General features: G+C 42.1%; 1 protein-coding gene across 1 annotated transcript in view; it reads left to right on the forward strand.

Moving 5' to 3' along the window:
* Positions 1–83: 83 nt before the first annotated feature.
* TNKS (tankyrase) overlaps positions 84–21,259 on the forward strand; it is a 123,323-nt gene continuing 102,147 nt past the window's right edge. The window contains exons 1-2 of the mRNA XM_040554823.1: positions 84–613; positions 8,453–8,677. Coding sequence (XP_040410757.1) covers positions 115–613; positions 8,453–8,677 — 724 coding nt within the window. The 5' untranslated portion in view covers positions 84–114. The remainder of the gene's footprint in view (positions 614–8,452; positions 8,678–21,259) is intronic.

A 21,259-nucleotide genomic window follows, 5' to 3' on the forward strand; every position in this document is an offset into this window, starting at 1 on the left:
CCCCGGCTCCCTTCCGCCACGGGCCCGGCGCAGGCGGAAGCCGCCGCCGTTGCCACGGTGAGGGGAGCCAGGGGCGGGGCGGAGGAGGCCGGGGCGGGGCGGAGGAGGCCGAAGATGGCGGCGCCGCCGCGGCGCTCGCAGCACCACCACCACCACCACCACCACCCGCCGCTGCCGCCGCCGCCCGGGCCGGCCTCCCCGCCGCCGCTCGCCGCCTCGCCGCCGCGCAGCCCCAGCCTGGCGCCGGCCGAGCTGGCGGCCGCCGTGCAGCGGCACAGCCTGGCGGGCCCCGAGGGCGAGGCACCGCTGGACGCCGAGCGGCCTCCGGCACCGGAGGGCCCCGAGGGAGCGGGTGTCGCCGCGCCGGGCCCGCCGGCCGGCTCGAGCAGCAGCTCGGCCTCCTCCTCCTCGTCCTCGGCCTCCTCCTCGTCCTCCTCCGTGGCGTCGAGCCCGGCGGCGGAGAGCCCCGAGGCGGCGAGCGGGGCCTTCCGCGAGCTGCTGGAGGCCTGCCGCAATGGGGACGTGACGCGCGTCAAGCGCCTGGTGGACACCGGCAACGTGAACGCCAAGGACATGGCCGGCCGCAAGTCCACGCCGCTCCACTTCGCCGCCGGTGGGTGCCCGGCGGGGCCGGGACAGCCGCTGGGGCGGGGCAGGGCAGGGCAGGGAGGGGGCCGCCGCCCGCACAGCCTCCCCGGGCACCTTCCCGGCCTCTCGGGGGGTGTGAGGGGGGTTGTGTGGGCTAAAAGCACTGATACATTCCTCTGTATTTGTCACACAGGCTCTAAACTATAGCATGTGCGCTCTGGGAGTGAGGAGCAAGCTCAGGGCACAGCTGGCTTGAAGTCAAGGATCCCATCTGTCTTCTCTGGAAAGTTAAGGACTGCTGCAATTCAGCTAGGTTTGTCAGGAATCGTAGTCCACACCTTGTAACTTCTAACTTTTCTTTTTGTTTGGGCGTCCCTGCTGGCTGATCTTGCCTGCTCTGAGCTGGGTGAGATGAAGTGGGACAGCTGAACTCGATGATAACGTTACAGATATATCCAAGGAGATACTGTGCTCCTCGGCATAGAGAAAAGGTGTCTTGTTAGAAATAGCATCGTAAAACAAGCCAGCAGTGAGGTTCAACAGTTCACCTCAACTGAAAGGAAACGTAACTTCCTAGCAAGTGTCCCTGTGATGGGTTAGTTTATAAAGAGAACATTTTGCGTAGGGACTGCTCTTCAGTGGGGGCACAGCGTGAGCTAAGTTCACGATAAAAATAAATCGGGGAAGATGTCTTAAATCATCAGTCATAACTCAGGACTTGCACAATAGCTGGGTCTGTGGTCAGACAGAAGGCTTTCTGACACGTGCCACGGTGCTACTGGACTGGAACTTACGTGGCAAGGGGCACAGAGCTTGTTTGAGGTTTTAAGTGGTGCTGTGTTATGTATGAATCAAAGTAATTAACGAGACTGTATTGAGGGGTCTGTACCTAAAAGGTGGTTTATGGCTTTAAAACACCATGTTAAAATTGTTAACAAAAATGAACGTTTTCATGCACAGCGTTACTTGGAACTCTGAATAGTGCTCTCTGAGATAATGCTCTCTGAGCTTTTGTAGGTTTCTTGTCACTTCAAAAGTACAGGTGGCATTTCATGATGCCCCTGAGGGAACTTCTGGTCCTGAGCTGTTTCCTTTTCGTTCTTCTCTAATCCCTGAGATCTACAAGTAAAGCATGACTTTATGCAAGCTGAGTTTAAAACGCAGTGATCTCCTCAAGTGTGGAAATTAATTAATTTTCATGAATGCTGGAATGTAATGCTGGTACAATGGCATGCGTGCAGATAAAGTGCCTAATGTTTTGAAGCCTCATCTTGAGTCTCTTCTCACTTTGGATTTAAGCTTAAAATTAGACGTTGATACTTCCCCTTAAACTCTGAGGTCGCAAGTTGTAGCCTCAGTGGAAGTACAGACTGTAGTGCTGGAGCTGCAGTGATAGCTTCTACTTTGAGTAGAGAAGTAGTGGACAAAACTTACTTGGGGTAATAAGGCTTTGAAAGGCGACAGTGTCCGTAAGATGTTAGTGTAGTAGTAGTAAAGATGCTTCGTTGTAACATGAGGAAAACAGTAGGTGAAGTTCTCATATCTGACAAATTTCTATTGTCTATTTATCTAGATTTAAAGACCTTCCTAAGCTGCCACACGTATTTGCTCTCAAATCACTGCATTCTGTTTGTCTACTCCAAATGGATTTGATATGTAATAGCATTCGGCTAATATCTAATTACAGAGATCCTGGGGCCCTGTAATTTGCAAAGGCATGCGAGGATGTTGTTGAATGCAGCTTGTTTCAGGCAGCGCGCATCTGCTAGCGATGTGGTGTGTTGATTTCATCTCCCTCCCTTGTGTTGGCAAAAGGAGAAACAAAATCCATTGTCTTATGAGTGCAGAGGTCTGTATGTTAAGCTATGTTGTAAATAATAGCTCCTGTTTTATGAGACATATCTAAATATGGATTTTATGGACTTCACAAGGGGAGTATGAGTAGGACAGTGCAATAAGCATTGTTTTAAATGGCTTCTTCCAAATTTCTTGAAACTAAACTCTTAAGGCAACAACAGAGAGTTCCAATTTTGTTTTATGGTTTATGGCAGAGGAATTATTTTAGTAGCTGGTAAACTTTCCTTCTTCCTATATTTGGGGCAGCTAGATTTTTTTTTTCCCGTGATCTTGACTTCTCCCTAGCTCGGTTTTGTTTTCTTGTTACTATTTTGGCAACAATTTCAGGCAGTTGTTACTTTCTCCATTTTAAGAGAAGGGCAACTTTAGTTCTAGTTTATTGTAAAAAGCATTGAGTTAAGGAAACCTGAAACTTTCTGAAGCTTCTAGTTTCAAAATTACGTTTATCTTGTTTCACATGGCGGAAGGAAGAGAAAAGAGTGACTTCTGAGAATATTCAGGATCCAGAGGATATGTATAAACTTGTGATAAGTTGAGAATTGAAATTTATGTAGCCAATTACTTTAAAAAAAAAAAAAAGGAAAGAAAAAAAGAAAAAAAAAAGCTAGTGATGGATCCAAATCTGTTTTGAGAAGTTGGAGTCATCTGTCCGTTACCTACTTGTGGATAAAATGTGCGTGGTGAAGTTGAAGCAATAGTGTTATCCAGATTTTCTTTATCTGGGATGTCTGGAGTTGTCAGTTACCCTGAATGAAGGGGAATGGGCTCTTGAACTCTGTTAAAATGCTTAGTAGCCTGCTGAATCAGTCTGACCTGCTTCGGACTTGATATGGAGGCCGTATCAGGGTGATGTACCTTCTCTTAACAGTCAGAAAGAGGTTGAAAAAAGGTTCCTTCTCCTTTCATTTTCCAATTGTCTGGAGCACAGCCTCTCCTGAGATTCCCAAATGTCCTTCAGGAGGTGTGGTGTTCTGCTTTACGTTTGCAAGCAGTTTGAGGGATTCTTCTGTAGAAGTACATGTGCTCGGAGGGAGGAAGACTCGATAATACTTGTCTGTGGTGTGGGATGCAAGGTATTTGGGTCTCTGGTGCCAGTGTGGGCTTTGGATATTGTCCACCTGCATTCAAGAGTCAGAATAATAATAAAAAATTATAAAGATTTGAAAGTGATTAAGTTACTTAAAAATATAAATAAGAAATTAAGTGGGGGTATAAATGTATTTGTGCTTCTTGCATTCTATGAAAACTACCTTGCTTATAACACTAAAAAAAATAAAAATTAAAATTAAAAAGCACCAGTGCTAGGCTAGAACAAAGCTGCATTTGGCTCAGGGTTTTATCTGTACTGGTGGCCAAAATCAGATGTCTAGGGAAGAGTTATAAGCTTGCCCTGTTTATATATGATACCTGTCTAAATGCTCGCGTGTTTATTTATATACAGCTGTAAAGTTGCTATGTTTGTGACTGTCTTTATTCGTTCGACGTGTAAGGGAAGGGGAGAAAGATTGGTTGACACCATGAGAGCAGCATACCCCTCTATTTCCAAGTTACCAAATTTGTACGATGATTCCAGTGATGTCCTTGTGATGACCTGCTCCCTTCTTCTCAGAAGTGAGGTGTATCGTGCATACGGAAACTCGTACGGAAGAATGGGGCTCACCTGCGTGGGGGCTGACGTTAAACTCGTGTAGGCTTAGTGTCGGAAGGAGAGGGTTGCTGTGGTCTGTCACCTGTCTGCCTGCATCTCTGAGTTGTAGAAGTTGGCTGAGAGCTCTGAGGCTCCCTTTATGAAAGGGAAACCTGCAAGTTACAGCTCTTCTTTTCCTTTCCTGCTTGGTAAAGAAATTGCTTCTTCCTGTTTGGAAGAAGGTTTAGCCTTCTAAGGTTGGAGCAATTCGCGCCTCTTGCCTGACCTGGTGGAGGGGAGGAGTGTAAGACTAGTGTTGTTTTTGCAAGTGTGGAATTGGGATCACAGTGTGAAGTGCTTTTTGTGACATGAGCCTGAACTCGGTTCAGAGAAACCTGTTTTAGGGAGGCCTAGATCACTTGATAAGGGGTATCATCGGTGATATTCCCTGTTTTCTTTCTGCTTCAGCCTATAGTAATGAGAAAAAGCTGTGGGGGGGGGAAAGAAGGTTTCTGTGAGCACGCTTTTGATCCCACTAGAAGAATAATAGAATAACAGAAGTCAAAGCTTTTAATGGAGGTTAACAGATGTAACTGTTCTTTGGAGAAATTCTGGAATAAACAACTAATACTGAGGATCTTATGTGGGCTGGAAACTAGTGGATGGAATTTAAGAAAGGAGGTGATCCATTTGATCTACTGAGTGTTGCTCGAGAGATGGAAAATGGCAAGAAATAGTAATTTATTAGACACCTCCACTCTATGCAGAGACACCCGAATTGCCTGCTGTACCTATGGCACAAGGTAAAAGGGAGTAGCTTAATTTGCCCTGGAAAGCCTTGATTTTGAGGTATCTTCCTAAACTCCTCTTGCTCATTTTGTTGCAGCTGCCTGGTATATACCTGCCATAGAAGAGATGTCTGACCTGACTCAAGCAGGTGTTTGTGAAGCTAAGTCACTGATTAGTTCTGCCCTGTGCAACTGAAAGTAGGGCTAATAACAGCTCTCAGCTGGATTCATACAGATAGTACTGAGCAGTAGGGATCCTGTAGCTGACTAAGAAATTTTCTGGCAGTCTTAGAGACTCGGAGCCTGCAAAATGAGGATTCATTCATTTAAAAAGATGAGTTCGTGAATTACCGGGCTTGTCTCTGGAATTCTTCCATGTTTTTGTTGCGCTTGTAGCGTGTGAACTGTGTTTGCTTATTACTTTCTAGGAAGTTTTTCTTTATGACTGGTAGCTTGTTCTCTTGAACAGTCTTACAAAACTAGAGAAATGTATTTTTTTCTCATTCCCATTTAAAATCCACTGAAAGAATTTACAAGAGGATATAAACGCAAAACGTCAGACTTCCAGTAACACTGAACCAAGTTCCCTTTTCCACAGCTTTAAGGCTCTTCGACCTACTTAGTTAAATCAGTCAGTTTAACTGTTGTCTACGTACTGAAACAAAAAGATATGAAATTGCTTAGCTTGCACTTCACTGCCCCCCCCCCCATCTGAAACTTCTGGACTGTGTGAAGCAGCCATATCATGGGCAAAGCTTGTACATTTTACCTGCATGAGATAGCCCAAACTAATAAGGGACCCTGCCCATGGGTGAATATCCAGTTTGGCAGTTAGTGCAACGCCAGTGTCAGTGTGGAGCTGAGGTAAATCTCGTCAAAACAGGCCTGCCCTCATGGGCCTTTAGATGTAATTCTCCTCCACAGCTACCTTTTTATTATGGATGTTTTCTGTAGGAACATTATATGTGATTGCCTTTTGGGGTCTCTGATTCATAGTCCTTCCTTGAGGACTTCCTTAGATTCTGTAAATCAAAATTGCACTGGAAATGCAAAAAAATTGAATTTTTGAAAACTGGATTTTTTAAAGTTATTTTCAGTGAATTACGTAGGTTTCTTCAGTTTAATCTGAATTGCTGCTTCACGTGTCACAAATGGCATGTCATGTATCTGTCTTTTTTTGTCTTAATTGCAGCTACATTGTCAGATTTGGTCACGCGATCATTTTAAAGACTTTCTGGCACTTTGTCAGTTCAAGTTTTTACAAGTTTGCTTGTGGTGTAGGTGGGGGGGGGAGCTAGTCCCATAACTGGCCACTCTTTCTTTCAAAGATGGTGTGTGGTCTGCAGAAACCTTAACCTTAGTCCTCCTTTCTTGAGGATTGAACGGAAGTTTCTCTTCACCAACAACTATAAGTGTTTGTTGCCGGCATTTTCAAAGATACCTTTGCGACAGACCCCGTGTCCAGCAATACCCTGAAGCACATGTGTGGTCCTGAAAATTGCAACACTGAACAATTTGATAAGGAATCTGGGTTTTCAGGCACTGTCGGGTTGTTTTTTCCTCTAGAGATAGAAGGAACACGTCAAACAGATGTGCGTGCCGTTTCAGCACTGTTAGTAGTCATTCAGTCTCTAAAAACTAAAGGCTGTTGTTTTGGCTGTTTAGCTGAAAGCATCCCTTTCTAATTCCCGTCTTGCTCAATTTTCTTTTGCCAGTTAGGTGAACAATAGAAATATGGGAACCTTGAGGGCTGAGGGCTTCTTGGCATTGATACCTCAGGTCTGTTAGCTTCGCTGTGGGATCAGATACCCTGTGTTTGCCACTGCATGCATGTAAGCTGTCATTTTCTATTTGAAAACTTACATGTGATGTTCCTCAACTGTTTTGTAACAGAAGCAAGCAAATAAAAGAAATTTGTGCAAGTGCTAGCACCTGCAGTGGTGTGGATGCAGTGAGTGCAGTGTGGATGGGGATCCACGGCTTCTGTGGGCAACCTGTGCCAGTGCCTCACCACCATCTATTGAAATACAGGTTCTGTCCACGGACTGCATCCTTGAGGTAACAAAAACATTCGGATTTGGAAACTTCCTACATGAGTTGTTAGCTGCACAGAGGATGCCGGCTTCTGGGAATCATGTCTGTCATTGTTTTAGCAGCATGTCACTGTAGCTGGGGGAGAACTGACGGCTTCTGTCTTGCATCTTGCAGCTTTGTGTGTTAATTTACCTTCCAGAAGATAAATCATGTCTTTGGTTATGTTTTCAATCTCTGGCCTGTGTGTGGAGTTAACACGATCTATAAGCTACCTCGTCAGGATGCAATTTCACTTGCTGCAGCATTTAATTCCCTTGCTTCATAAACTTACATGGGTTTCTTTCGACTTAAGCTGGTTGGTATCCTGTGAAGGTGTCCATGGTATCTACACTGGAAGAGACAGGAATTCTTACTGTGACAGTCTTCTAAAATCTTCTAAATACCACCCAACCTTTGAGGTGCAACCTAGTACAAAAACAAGCAGTTGTTTGAATTAATTGTCCCTTTTGAACCTGATACCTAATTTTTGTTCCTGTACTCTAAAGCAGTGGTCTCCAAAGTAGGTATGTGAGGCAATCCATTGGGGTTCAGGAAGAAAATATTTTTGTACCATTAATAATTAAAAAAAAAAAAATTTAAAAAGGTGTTTAATCTATTTTAGCTTCTTTTTAAATTTTTTTCTATAATATACATGTACTGCTGTACTAATGTATAGTTTATAAATATATGTCTATTGGGGGATGCTCAAAAAATTTCTTCCTCATAGGTGTGCCTGATCAAAGAATTTTGGAGACCACTCCTCTAAGGCATTTGGGGTGCTAGAAAGCACAGCTGGGTGCTAGGACCTTTCTGAGTTTGTCGTGGACAAACAAGCTAAAGGTTTCAGGGCCTGGCATGCTGCTGTAGGATTTTGTAGCCTGTAAGCCTAATGGTACTGCCTTTATGGAGTCTTTTCCCTGGCTATAACAGAGGCTTTGTCCCCAGGCTGGGACCTTCTTGAGGCATTATTTACCAACTGAGGTCTCAGTTCTGCACGTGTGTAACTTGCTAGCTTATCTGTCAGCTAAAAGTTTTCGGATTCTGTAGAAGAGAAGGAATGTAGTTTGATTTCAGGTAAGGTTGTTCTGCTTGAATACTAACAGTTTCTTTAAGTTTTATTAATGCGGGATCTTCTCCAAGATGGAAATGTATATTAAGAGGTAGTATGTAAGACACTTGCTTCTGGTACATACAGATTATGCTAAATTTGTAAAATTTATGAAAAGCTTACCTTGAAAAAGACTGGCAAGCCTATTGTAGAACTTGAGGTAGTGACACCAAGACTTTATTGTAATACATCAGTGTTCACCCTGTCTTAAATGTGAGTGGATCTTCCAACTGTTGCTTGAGTAGGCGAACCTAGTCTCTCCTTATGGCGAAATGAAGTAAAAGGTAGAGGAGGGACATCAGTAATATCATTTTGTGTCTGTGCACTGGAGTACGAGTGAGCAGCTAGTTTTAAATATTAAAACATATTTCTTTTTGCAAGGCAATTGAACAGAAATATGTTCTCTTACAGGATTTGGAAGGAAGGATGTCGTAGAGCACTTGCTACAGACGGGAGCCAGCGTTCATGCTCGTGATGATGGAGGGCTGATACCCCTTCACAACGCCTGCTCTTTTGGTCACGCTGAAGTGGTTAGTCTGTTGCTGTGTCAAGGGGCAGACCCAAATGCTAGAGACAATTGGAACTACACTCCTTTGCATGAAGCTGCTATCAAGGGGAAGATAGATGTGTGTATTGGTAAGTATCTGTCGCTTCTGATGTTGAAACTTCACCAGATGTGTTCTGTGCAGTTGTAATTGTTAATGTGTGGGACTCGAGAGGGAAGATACTGCTTGCTTTTAAAAGCTAGCTTAGTTTAAAGCACAAGGTGGGTATAGTGATAGTCATTTAAGATTAACTTTTTCATGATGTCTAATTCAACGTTTGTTGAACTTGTTGAAAACTTTACGTGAAGACAGTTGGTCAAGTCTCTTCATCTCCTAAGTTAGTCTTCAGAAAGCGAATGTGGAAGTCTCTCTCCCTCTCTTTCCTTACACAAGAAAACTAGCTTCACTGGGTAATGTCTTTGTTTTTCGAGCTGTTCTATGTGTCATCTTAGTGGCTAGAAAGATGGTTAATCTTTCATTCTGTACTGTATGGAGAAACAGTCCTTTGAAGCTTTCAAATACAAACTACAGGACATCATTGTTCACAGTGGTTATTTATCTTTGGTGTGTGCTGTACCCTGGAGCCAAAGCAATTTCAAATAAAATTGAATACTTCAATCATTTTAAATGTGTCTAGACCACATAAAGAGCTTTTCAGTCAGGATTTTGTTAACTTTTTGATTTTTTTCTCAGTGTAATTAATATTTTTTTTCTAAATATGAGCTTCTGTTATTTTTTTTACTCTCAGATCGGTTTCTTAAAATTATCAGTGCCGGTTCTTCTCATGCCTGCTAACATGAATACAATGGTCAGGTTGCCATGTTTGTTTTCTCAGTCATGAAAAGAAAACCTTGATTCTTAGTAATCACAGTTAAGATTATGAACATGAGATTTGTGCTACACGTTATCCAGATAACAAAATACAATTTTTAGCAATTCAGATAATGTGTATTTGCCTAAAGACTGTTTACATAAAATTCCTACAGAGAAAGCTACAAAACTTACGTGGCACGTTCTTGCATTAGTTTTATTGTAATACTTAGGTCATTACTTAAAAGGGAAAAGAAAAGGAAAAAAACAAACTGAGGAACACCAAAACAGGAACTTTCTTTTTTTTTTGAACTCTACAAGAGATGTACTGGAATTCATTCATTTGATCTTGTGTGTGAGGTATACAGTAAGATATATTCTGTGTTGAGAAATTACATGCAGAAGTTAATGAGAATAGTTGATAAGGCATCAGTAGCTCTTCTGCTGTCCACTGCAGTTGTAGGCTTCCTTTGAAGCACCGAGCAGAGCTGTGGGACTATTTGCAGCTCTCCTTACAGAGCTACATGCAGACAGATTGGAGTCGGTCGACTTCTTTTTTTACGTCCTCCTACTAAAAGCAAGCATGAAGCGGTGTTGTGCTCTGTTTAGTTACTGCTCTGTGTATGTTAGCACAGTCAGATGTTTGACCATCAGCATGAGAGTTGCTGCTGAAGGCAGTGTCACCTGTCACTAGATCTATTATTTACCGATGTTGCTTTGGAATTTAGTTGATGTCATGAAACTCGTAGGGCATGAGTATAGACAAAGAAGTCTACTATTTCTTGTTTGCAGGGGGTTTGTTTACAACTTATTTATAGCTGGCTAGATAGTTGGCATGATTCTGTTTCTCCTTAATGGCTTTATGTATAATTTTTATATTAAGATTTTCAGCCTTTGTCTTCAAAAGGCCCTGTAAAAGAACATAGTATATACAGGGATAACGGAACAAAGATTGCTTAGGGCATTCGTTCTGATTAGGAATACTCGAATAGCTTTCTGAAATATATTGTACAGTATTAGTATTTACATCTTAAGTGTAGACTGTTGCAGTAGATATGATGGATTTTAACAGGCCAATTTCTTCCCATTCTTAGCGTTCCTTTTTTCAACAAGTGAGGTATAATTTTTGAAACAATTAACTGAAGAATGGCTTCTGGAAATCCCAGCATAATGTGGAATTTACTGCTGAACTTAATCTACCTGAAAAGCAGCAGACTATGTAGGAATTATTCATCTACCCTCATTTTTGTGTCTCTCTGTTCTTAGCATCTTCCAAATGCTAAAAGTGTTACACTGTTAGTGGTCAGCTGTACAGCTGAGTTTACACTACTGCCTTCAAACACTGCCACTAGGAAGCTTATGTGAAAATAGGAACTGTCATAAATTGATGAAAACTCATCAGCGTATGTACAAACTTCTCCAAAATACGTCAAAGAGAGCAAATAACAGTGCTATGTGGTTTCTTATGCTTCTGTGACTGATTGCATATTTGAATTATAGAATCATTAAGATTGGAAAAGACTCTTAAGGTCATCAAGTCTAACCATCAAACTAATGCTGTCAAGTCCACCACTGAACCATGTCCCTAAGTGCCACGTCCGCAATCTCAGGATAGTGCAGAGACTTAAAGGGAGAGAATGCAAATATGCTGACTTTTGGAGGAATATAGGCTATCGCTGTGTGGTGGTTGCTTTTGTGTCCTGGCTCTGGAAGTATAGGATGTCTTGAAGGGTGGTAAGCAGCGCTCAGCTCATTTGCTGACAAGCACTGTATATATACGATATGTATCTAGTCAATGCAGTTTTAGTTACTGAGTACATTCTAAAACACTTTTTGCTAAATGTAATCAATTTTCAGAATAAATGTATTGAAACATTGGAAACAATTGTTAAGGTAGAAGCCATGAATACTGCAGAATGCTAGGGTTGCTTCATCTGTCAAGAATATGTATTCTCAGTGTCTGCGGACTCCTCCTAGAGCTAATGAAAAAGTGTTTTTGCTTTTCAGTGTCACATTTTCTCATGGAATAACGAATGAATGGCAAACTCTGCGAAGTACGCTTGGAGGAATACTGCAAAGTCAGGGTAGTGACTGTTCTGCAGATCAGGCTTGAGGAAGAAGGGGTCACGTATTTCTTTATCTAAAAGTCTGCTAGGAGTCAAACCACAGATTTGTGTAGCTCGCTTTCTTTGACAGTGATGTGCAGCAGATACTTAGGGAATCTGGCGTGAGTGTACACTTCTTTCTCATGGCAATTAGCAGTTTAGGAACTTAATAAAGAAGAGGCTGCATCCAGATGATGTTTGCAGACAAAATTCTGGAAAGGTGGATCTAATCTCTTCTTAAACACTGCTGTGCTTTTGGCTTGGAAGGTGTTCTGTCGCAATGGAGTTTTACAACTTAATTGTGTTGCAGAAAAAAATAAACACCTCCCTTTTCTTTGAAACATTGATTGATGTTCACTGCAAGCCATTCAAGACTTGCGAGAAATAAGGAACAGTCATTTCTATTTGCCCTCTGCATATCCTTCATGATTTTATAGGCCTTTATGTATTTTTCCCTCATGTCTCTTTTTCCAAGCTGAAAAATTTGGTCTCACTTTTTTTGGTATGGGTGGCACAGACTACAAAACTATGTGTAGTATACTTATAGGATAACTTAGTTCTTTAAGTTGGGTTTTCTGGTTGGTGCTACTTCCCATTCAGTGTTTTGCAATGCATTTCTTGAGTGGTAACAGCTCTTTTAAAACAGTGTGTGTTTGTGTAGTTAAAACAAAGTAGGCTAAAAATAACCTTAGGAAAACTGCCCGTGCAGTCTGACCAGGCTTGTCTTGCTGTCCACTGAGGTAGTTTCTGCAAGGCAGATCTCCAGTTAAATGTTGAGAACTACAGGACTGTTAGCCTAAAAGTGATCTGAAACATCATCCACCTACCTAGACTTAAAGTCATCCTTCACAAATATGCAACCCGCGAGCATCTTCTACGGTGATGCCATGATTTATGTCTCTGAACATACAGGGTACTTTGGTAATTTTAGGGGAATCAAAAATACTAGCTACTGAAAAGCTCCGTTTAACACTACAAAACTATAAAAGCTTCTTAAAATTACTTTAAGAATAGAGTAGTTCAGTTGGAGACTACCTGCAAAGATCATAGAGTCCAGCTGCCTCAGCACTTAGGGGCTAACCCAAAGTTAAAGCGTAGTATTGCGGTCATTATCCAAATGCCTCTTGAGCCTCTTCCTGTGTAAAGAAATTTTTCCTCCTGTCTGGTCTGAACCTCCCCATGTGCAGCTTTGTGCCATTCCCACACATCCCATCAATGATTATCAGGGCCGAGAGTTTTGACAGATGCGCTGTGAAGAAAATCTCCCAGCAGCATCAGGTACCCATATCTGCATGACAAAGGTCTTGGAGTATGAGGAGCCTCAAAACGAGTAGATCATGGGCAGCAAGACTGTAGTGCCCTACTACATTTTTGTGAGAGGGCCAAGCCTTCAGCTCGATTAAAGTCTAGATTAAATCCTCTTCAGAAATTTAAAATTGGCAGTATGCTTGCTAGTAGAGAGGATGACGCTTTTTTGCACAAATGAAGTGAAAGTGAGCCTTGCTTCTGATGAGGAAGACTCATTCATTATGCCAGAAAATGACTTCTTGCTTTCCTGTCTGGAACCAGTGGTGCTGAAGGCTGGTAAAACCTGTCATGTTAGTATGCTTAAGGCTATCATTTATATTATGCTGTTTGTATTACTAAAAATTATTTAAAATCAGCTTCGTGTAAACAGGTTGAGAAGGGTTGCCTGCTGTCTCGTACACTGTATATTTCGGAATGTGTCTGGCTTTCTGTTAAGTTTGAACTGTATTAGCAGCTAATGTGTTGCAACCTATCTCTTGCAACCTAACCTTACCCGTTTTTTTTTCTCTTTCCTAAAATTCATCTATCAAGCAAAATAGTCTCTTTGCCTCATTTGGCTCCTTGGTGCAGGACAAGCTACACGGAACAAGAAGAGTCTTCTATTTTGTGATGCTTCTTAACAAATGTTGATTGAATTGCAATCTGGTTACTTGCAGCAAAGGAGGCAGTACAATAATATGCAAAGCACTGCTGGAAAACTTTCTGTGACATATTTGTGGGAAGTAAGGTCTTCAAAAGTACTGATGCTAGCTATTAGCAGACAGGGAGAGTGGGAGGAAGGAAGAGGAAGCTTCATGGTATCCGGAACAGAGTACTGAAGCAGATAGTGCTCTTCCAGGCACTGAAACTGTTTGCTTTTAGGTATCTGATATCAGTTTATCGTGACTTTCTAAATGTTGTGCAGAAATACTTAGTTTTATGGGATTATCCTGCTGATTACTGTAGCAATGTCTGCTTTTAGCTTCTCGGAGGAACCACGTGTTCTTAATGCAGTTCATATGTCGTTTAAAAACAATCTATAGATAAATGTGTAGCTCTTAGGGCATAAAAATGGGGCCAATTCTAGCAGAACTCATGGCTATTTTCCTGTTTTTTCTAGTTGAAAGCATTGATCAAAGTATGACTATAGGACAGAAAAGGTTTTGCTCGTAAAATGTGCCGGCAGTTAAATACTTGTCATTTAATAAACAAAGGCAGGTGCCTCTAACGATTTCCTTTTACCACAAGATAAAGCAAGTGCAGAAAATGAACTGGGTGATTGAAGCCTACTGAAAATACGGAGTGCTTGCCTCTTGGTCTGTGTTCTTTGCATTTAGCCTTGCATGCAGCTAAGGCTCGTGATGAACGTATGATTTACTGGAGTACAGTGATCTTAATTTTCCATGCTTATACAAATGCACCATGTTTCTTGGAGAAACCTATCCCTTTGGTTGGGGCGATACAAGGATGGTGCAGGACACAGGTGCACCTGGAAGAGGATCCCACTCAGACTGGTCGATGTGCATGCTTCCATAGAGTGGGACCCACAACGGCAGCAATGCTTTAGGTGACAGATTGACAAGCAAAAGTTCCACAAAGAGCTAATGCTAAAAAGGATAACACTATTACTGTCCTGTGTCAATAGGGCAGGGTGGTAAGCAGCTCTGGGACTGGAAGACAAATGGGTATAGTTCCCTGTCCTTTAAGAATGGAAAGCAATGCAAGTTTTCTACTTAATGTGTTATAAGATAGCTGGAGGCACGAGTTTCTGAGACTGACAAGTGCAGTACTGCTAGCTAGTCACTTGCTCTGCATCAGTCTGAACTCGATGTATTCTTAGCTTCCTCAGGTTTACCTCAGAATTAGATTATGCTATTAGAAATAGTTTTTTCTGCCCTTGCTCCAACGTGGGGTCCCTCCCATGGGATGCCATCCTTCCTGAACTGATCCTGCGGGGGCTGCCCACAGGCAGCAGCTCTTCAAGGTCTGCTCCAGTATGGGTCCACCTGCTACCAAACCCTTGGCGCATAAGCCCAATGCAAGGTGCTATGATTTTACCTGGATTATGTTGCATCTGGCCAAAGTACCATCCAGTGCTGTACAAGATATTGTACTTTCTTCACTAGAAAACATACGTTGCTTAAAACCAACCATTTAAGACCATGTGTATTATAGGTATTTTAAAGCTGCAAATCTCTAGGAACTGACTTGTAGGATTACTTGGTGCTTTTTGCCTGTTGTCAGAACTGTTATTCCAGTCCATGCCCTGAGCAAGGGGAGTAGGGAAGGCAGAACGATGGGAAGTGCTTGGAGCCAGCATTGACTAACGAGGTCTTTGGCCGTTAACGTTTGATACACCGGTAACGAGAACTGTTGCCAACAGCAAAATGATTGCTGTCAGCTCCTGTCTCTGGCTTATGTCCATAGCTGCATGATGAACTGTCTGGGCAAGAGAACACTTCCTTAATCGTCCTTGTTGCCTGACCAAATGTTTGCGGCCATCCAAAGGAGGGTAGGCAGCACAGCGCTGGGGATGGCAGTTCTGCCAGCATAGGCTACGTGGAACTGTAGCCCGTGATTGTACTGTTTTGCAGAGGACTGTCTTATTATTCTACATAATCCTTCAGTAATTGGGGTGGGGATGCACACAGGAGGTGATTAAAGGCTCTCCTGCTCTCTGCCTCGGAGTGTTATCTGTTCTTATCCTACTAGAGATGTACCTTTATCCCCCTGGAGGTAAAGATATCCCCTTGACATGGGTGCCCTCCCTTTCCCCTCTCAAGCTGTTCTGCGCAGCCCCTTTGTCTCAGGGTTGTTGAGGTTAGCTGAACATCATTTCTCATCTTGGCATGGCAGAGCCCATTCCAGTCTGCCACCTGAGCACTGACACCCTTCAAAGCAGCTGTGCTCATACAGATCTTTGAAGTCTTCAGCAGTTAACTGTTTGCAAACTCCTCTGTTGCTGGAGATCCAGTCTTCTGCAGCTTTTTATTATTTCTCCTACCTGTACCCATATTGTCTATCGTATTTCTTTGTAAATTCCCTTGGAGGGTTAATTGCTCATTATATCTTTATTCTTCCTTTTTGCTTCTGCGTGCTCTGTTCTTATTAGATGAGGAAACTTTTTCTTGGTTGAAAAAAATTAATAGTTTGGATTCCAAAGTATTGTCTGCATGCCATTAGTATGTGGAGATAAATGAATCAATTTCTTGCATATAATTTGGAGACGTGTCCTGTATGGCACTAGTACTGAGATAGATCTGTGTGTTCCTGTGACCTAAGGTTAGTGAAAGGCTGACCAGCTTTGAAGATAGCTTTTTTTTTTTTTTTTTAGAGAGATGGGAGGTAGTGCATATGTTGTAAGACAAAAGGAGGACTCTTCCTTAAGCTGTTTTCTATGTACCTTGATACTTTGGGAGTAAGTAGATAAAACTACAGTAATTTGGTTTGGAAAGGACCTTTCAAGGTCTTCTACAGAAAGTGAAATTAAAAAGGAGGAAGAAAAGATACGTGTTAGAGCTGGGGTAGCTGGAAGGGACTGTGAGCACAACACAGTCTGACAAAGTGGTAAAGTAGCTGGTGGGGAGCAAAGGGACAATGTGAGCGGGAAGAAGGTTTTGTTTAGCAGTGCTATGAGGAGCTGAAGACTCTGGCAATGCAACTGAAAACACTAGGCAACTTTAAGTACAGACACTTCTGGAAGGTCTGCCTGGTTTGGGATTTTTCTACTTTCAACAGTCAAAGGTTTGGATGTCTTTTTTTACTTATGTGCATCTGATTAGAAACCAAATACGAACTTTTCCATCACCGTTTCTGTAAGTATGCTAAAGAAGCTTGTGGATGATGGCACTAAACAAACTGTAAGTCTGACCTTTGATCACGCCTGTCTTTGGATTTTTATTCCCATTCTACTCCTGTTGTGTTTGTCTCTCTACTTTCAATCAGAAATGTTTTCTTTTGGTGCACTTTTAACTGAGGCAGTATGAAGGAGGAAGGGCTAAGCACTTAGGTAATTAATGTCTTGTGTTTAGACAACCTCCCATTTCCCCTCCGCTCCCCCCCCTAAAACCCACTTCTTCCTTCTGGCTGTATAGCTATAGTGGAAGCTTTTCCCATACCTTCCTGATGAAAATAGGAGGGTTGAAACTGCCTAAAAGTAGAAATTCTTGTTGGTGGTGGTCTTATAATTTGAGAGCCAAACGAGATAGTGTTGGTTAGCTTCACAGTTCAAAATAACTCTGCCAGGAGGACTTGGGCCAAGAGTTTAATTTTAGGATTCATCCTGCTTTAGCAAGTTGGCAGTAATCTGAGGGGATTCGTGGCTGTAGTTCATGATCCATGCAATAATGTAGTTTTTTTCCCTTGGTGTGAAGACTGTCTGTTATCACTAGTACTGATCTAGTATAATAGTGTAATTAAATAAAGTATTTCAAATGGGATGGGAAGATGAGAAAATGTATTGTAGCAGTCGTAATGAGGATAAAAATAGATTGTACAAGAGCTTTGTACAGAACTGTATGTTTGTTCTATAGTTAAGCTTACAGGAATTGGTATCTGTGTACAACATGAAGATTCAGTTAAAAGAAGAGCTTCTTTACATTGTTTGTACGTGGTTTGTAGGAAATGCAAGGATAGCCAGGTACTGCTTCTAGATTATTAAGGGCTCTGCCTGCAATGCAGAGAAACAACAGCCCCAATGTCTTCACTGTCCAAAGCAAATAGATCAGCATTTCAAAATACGTTCATTAACAAGGTTCCAGGAATGAATTCGTGTGCTTGCAATCCTTATATTTGCCTGTTAACAGCAGGCTCTTGATTGAAGCTATTGCCACATCTCCTTTTAAGGCTACTCAGAAAACATCCTCTAAAATCAGCGTGCAGTGTTTGAAATCCAAAATAGATACAGTCAGCTAGAACGGCTTATTCTGTTGTGTTTCGTTATAAAGGGAATATTTTTCTCAAACAGGAGATCTGTTTTGATATTTTTATACATCCCTGGTGCACTGAAAAGGAAATTTCTAGACGCTGTCTAGATCTCGAATACCCTGTGGTTAGAAGAGACTTTGTGTGCTAAAGTGCTAAAGGTTTTGAACAAGCAGGAGAACATTCAATTAGAAGCCACCTGTGGTTTACCAGGTATTAAAGTACAGCTGCATTACACAACAGGCTAAACGTCAAATGCTGTATTTCTTTTGTTAGTTCATGTTGATGACAACATTGCTCGCTTGGATTTTTTTTGTGTGTGTGTAAGAGATTTTGGAGAAGTGTGGAAAGGATAAAATCAGCTAGTCGGTATAGGAAATGTACGAAACAAGATTGCCTTTGACCTGAATTCGCTTTCTGTATAAATAAGGGCTGAATCAGTATGCAGATTAATATAACTGATTTTTCATCTTGAGATGCCGCTTCGTACGTTTCACAGGGTAGATCTGTTGGTAGAACTGTACCCTTGGCTATTGGAGAGGTCGGAAGGGTTATGACCGCTGGGATCAGTGACCCCAGGAGAAAGAAGTCTCGTGGTTACTGCAAACGAGTTCTGACAGGTTCTTTTCTTGAACCCGGTGTGGCCACTTCAAGTGCTTGCTCCACAGGTAGTTGTTACTTCGGAGTTTCTGTAGGCATCCAGCTTAAGCACCTTTAGTCAATTTTTAATGTATTTGTCAAGGTTTTTAAAAACCTGATATGAAAATTATATGTTGTAAGCCATACCAACAATTCTGAGGGTGCTTCACCACCCTCAGAATAAAGAATTTCTTCCTTATATTTAATCTAAACCTACCTTCTTTCACTTTAAAGCCATTCCCCCTTGTCCTATCCCTACACCCCCTGACAGAGTCCCTCCCCAGCTTTCCTGTAGGCCCCCTTTAGGTACTGGCAGGCTGCTGTAAGGTCTCCCCGGAGCCTTCTCTTCTCCAGGCTGAACAACCCCAACTCCCTCAGGCTGTTTTCACAGGAAAGATGCTCTGGCCTTCCAATCATCTTTATGGCCCTCCTTTGGACTTACTCTGAGAGGTCCATGTCCTTGTTCTGGGGACCCCAGAGCCAAACATGGTACTCCAGATGTAGTCTCTATTGGGTGGAGATGATCTTCAGAGGTCCCTTCCAACCTCAGCCATTCCGTGATCCAGCCAAATCCTCACCCACCAAGTGGTCCATCCATCAAATCCATCTCTCTCCAACTTAGAGACAAGGATACCATGGGGAAACAGTGTCAGATGCTTAGCACAAGTCCAGGTAGATGATGTCGGTTGTTCTTCCCCTATCCACCAATGCTGTAATCCCATCGTAGAAGGCCACCAGATTTGTCAGGAATGATCTGCCCTTAGTGAAGCCATGTTGGCTGTCACCAGTCACCTCCTTATTTTCCATGTGCCTTAGCCTAGTTTCCAGGAGGATCTGCTCCATGATCTTGCCAGGCACAGAGGTGAGACCGACTGGCCTGTAGTTCTCCAGGTCTTGCTTTTTTCCCTTTTTAAAAATGGGGGTTATGTTTCCCTGTTTGCAGCCACTGAATTTCACTAGGCTGCCATGACTTCTCAAATGTGATGGATAGTGGCTTAGCAACACCTTGTTCGGTTCTTCTCTCGCATAACTTTTTGTCCCAGGCTCCTTTCCAAAAGAATCGTCCGCTGTTTTCTCATCCACGCTGTGTTGTTTTCATTTTTTTGTATTATTCACTCTATTAATAGACAGCTAGTTGCTGGTTTGCTCCCTTATGGTTTCACTCTTACCCTGATGCCTTTTGGGACGAATACTTTTCCTCACCTCATGATCCAAGAGAATAGAGGCAAAACATGCTGAGTATCTCTCCATACTTACTTTCTCTGTTTCACGCTGTTTAGAAAAAATCTGGAAAAGGGCCTGGTTACCACCTCCTGCTGGAGCGTGCCTGACTGGCTTGTGACACTGGCTCGGAGTCATACTTGCCTGTGAGTAAGATCTCTAAGGAGGTGGTTGCATGTATGACACAGATGGCATCTTCGAGAAGTATGGGTGCCAGGTTTTAACAATCCTCTTTAAACATGTGCTAGAACCTTTTATTTATTTATTTTTTTTATTTTTTTATTTTTGGTGCTTTCCTCTTGACATGGCAAACTTAAGAGGAAGAAAAATGAGGTAATACAAACAAACCACCATCAACAAACCACCGCTTATTTCCCTCCTTGGAAAAGCCCAATCTGCCTATTTGAATCTTCTTCCATGTTTTTGAAGGGATTGCAGCTTCTTGAGAAAGCATGAAAAAGTCAATTTAGTTCATTAAAGCACCAAACTTTTGCAAAAAATCAGCCTAAGGCAAGCATCTAGCATAAGACACATTAAACTGAAATACCTGAAATTTGGCAATGTTATAAGCATTTAAAGCCAGAATTGTATAAGAAGAGAGGTTTGACTGAAAACAATACTACTATCAGTTAAGACTTGAATTTAAGAATAAACTTACGAAAAGCCTTTTGCTGACTAAAGTGATGTATGTAACATAATTTTATTATTTACTTTTGTTCTGGATTTCTGTTGTTGTTGGAGAATCCCGTCAAGGAAGTGTTTTTGCACCCTGAGTTACAAGAAGTATTTACAAGTATTTCTTTGCCTTAATTTTTCAGTCCAGCTTTATCCAACAAACACGGTTGCACGAGCAACCATAAATGTCTGCTCATTTTTATTATTGGTGTCCTGGGCATTGAGTCTCTGCTTTTCTGCACACCGTATTGTTTACTTTGCACAAGCGTGAATAGCAAGTGTGTAACTGTCAGTCGGAACTGGTAATATGCTGTGTTTATTTTGCATGACATTTGGGGAAATAGAAAGTTGGTGCCTTGTTTGCCAGACTTCTCTTGTTGTTGTGGACTTTGTTATCAAATTCTGTAAAAAGAAGAAAAAAACCACCTTTATCTTGAGCGGCTAAATTGCGTTGTTGTTTCTGATCAGAAGAGTTTATAGTTGAAACTGTTGTTTCCATTTTTTTGGTTGAGCTTCCGTAGATGGTAATTCACTGTATTAATGCCTTCCTAGACGTATGGTTGCATACTTTTCTCCAAAAATTTTTAGGGGTTAATCAGTTTTGTGTGCGTGTGGGGAGAAACAGTGAGAATAATAGTCTCTGAACATATAGGCTGTAAGATACACATCTTAACCTTATTTGCTGTGTTTTTTGAAGGCAAGCTGTTATACCGTGGTTAAAATTCTTTTTATTAGTGGTGAGCCACTAAAAAACTGGAGCATTGCTGCTTTACAGTATGGCATGGATGGCTTTGGATATTCACCAGGAAGAGGAACAGGAGTGGTAACAAGCAGCAGTAGTGATAGTAAAAGACAGGAGCAGGTTCCATAGTTAGCAGATTTCCCAGTGTGAGTCAGTGAAGGCACAGCTTCCCAGCTAGCAGTCAGGAGGGGGACCCAAAACTGAGTATTGCAAGAGATTCAGGGTTCATGTTTATCAAGAGAAGTCATATGATCCTACTACATCTTAACTT

The sequence above is a fragment of the Cygnus olor genome, chromosome 4 (genome assembly GCF_009769625.2).
Source record: "Cygnus olor isolate bCygOlo1 chromosome 4, bCygOlo1.pri.v2, whole genome shotgun sequence".
In the NCBI taxonomy this organism is placed as follows: domain Eukaryota; kingdom Metazoa; phylum Chordata; class Aves; order Anseriformes; family Anatidae; genus Cygnus; species Cygnus olor.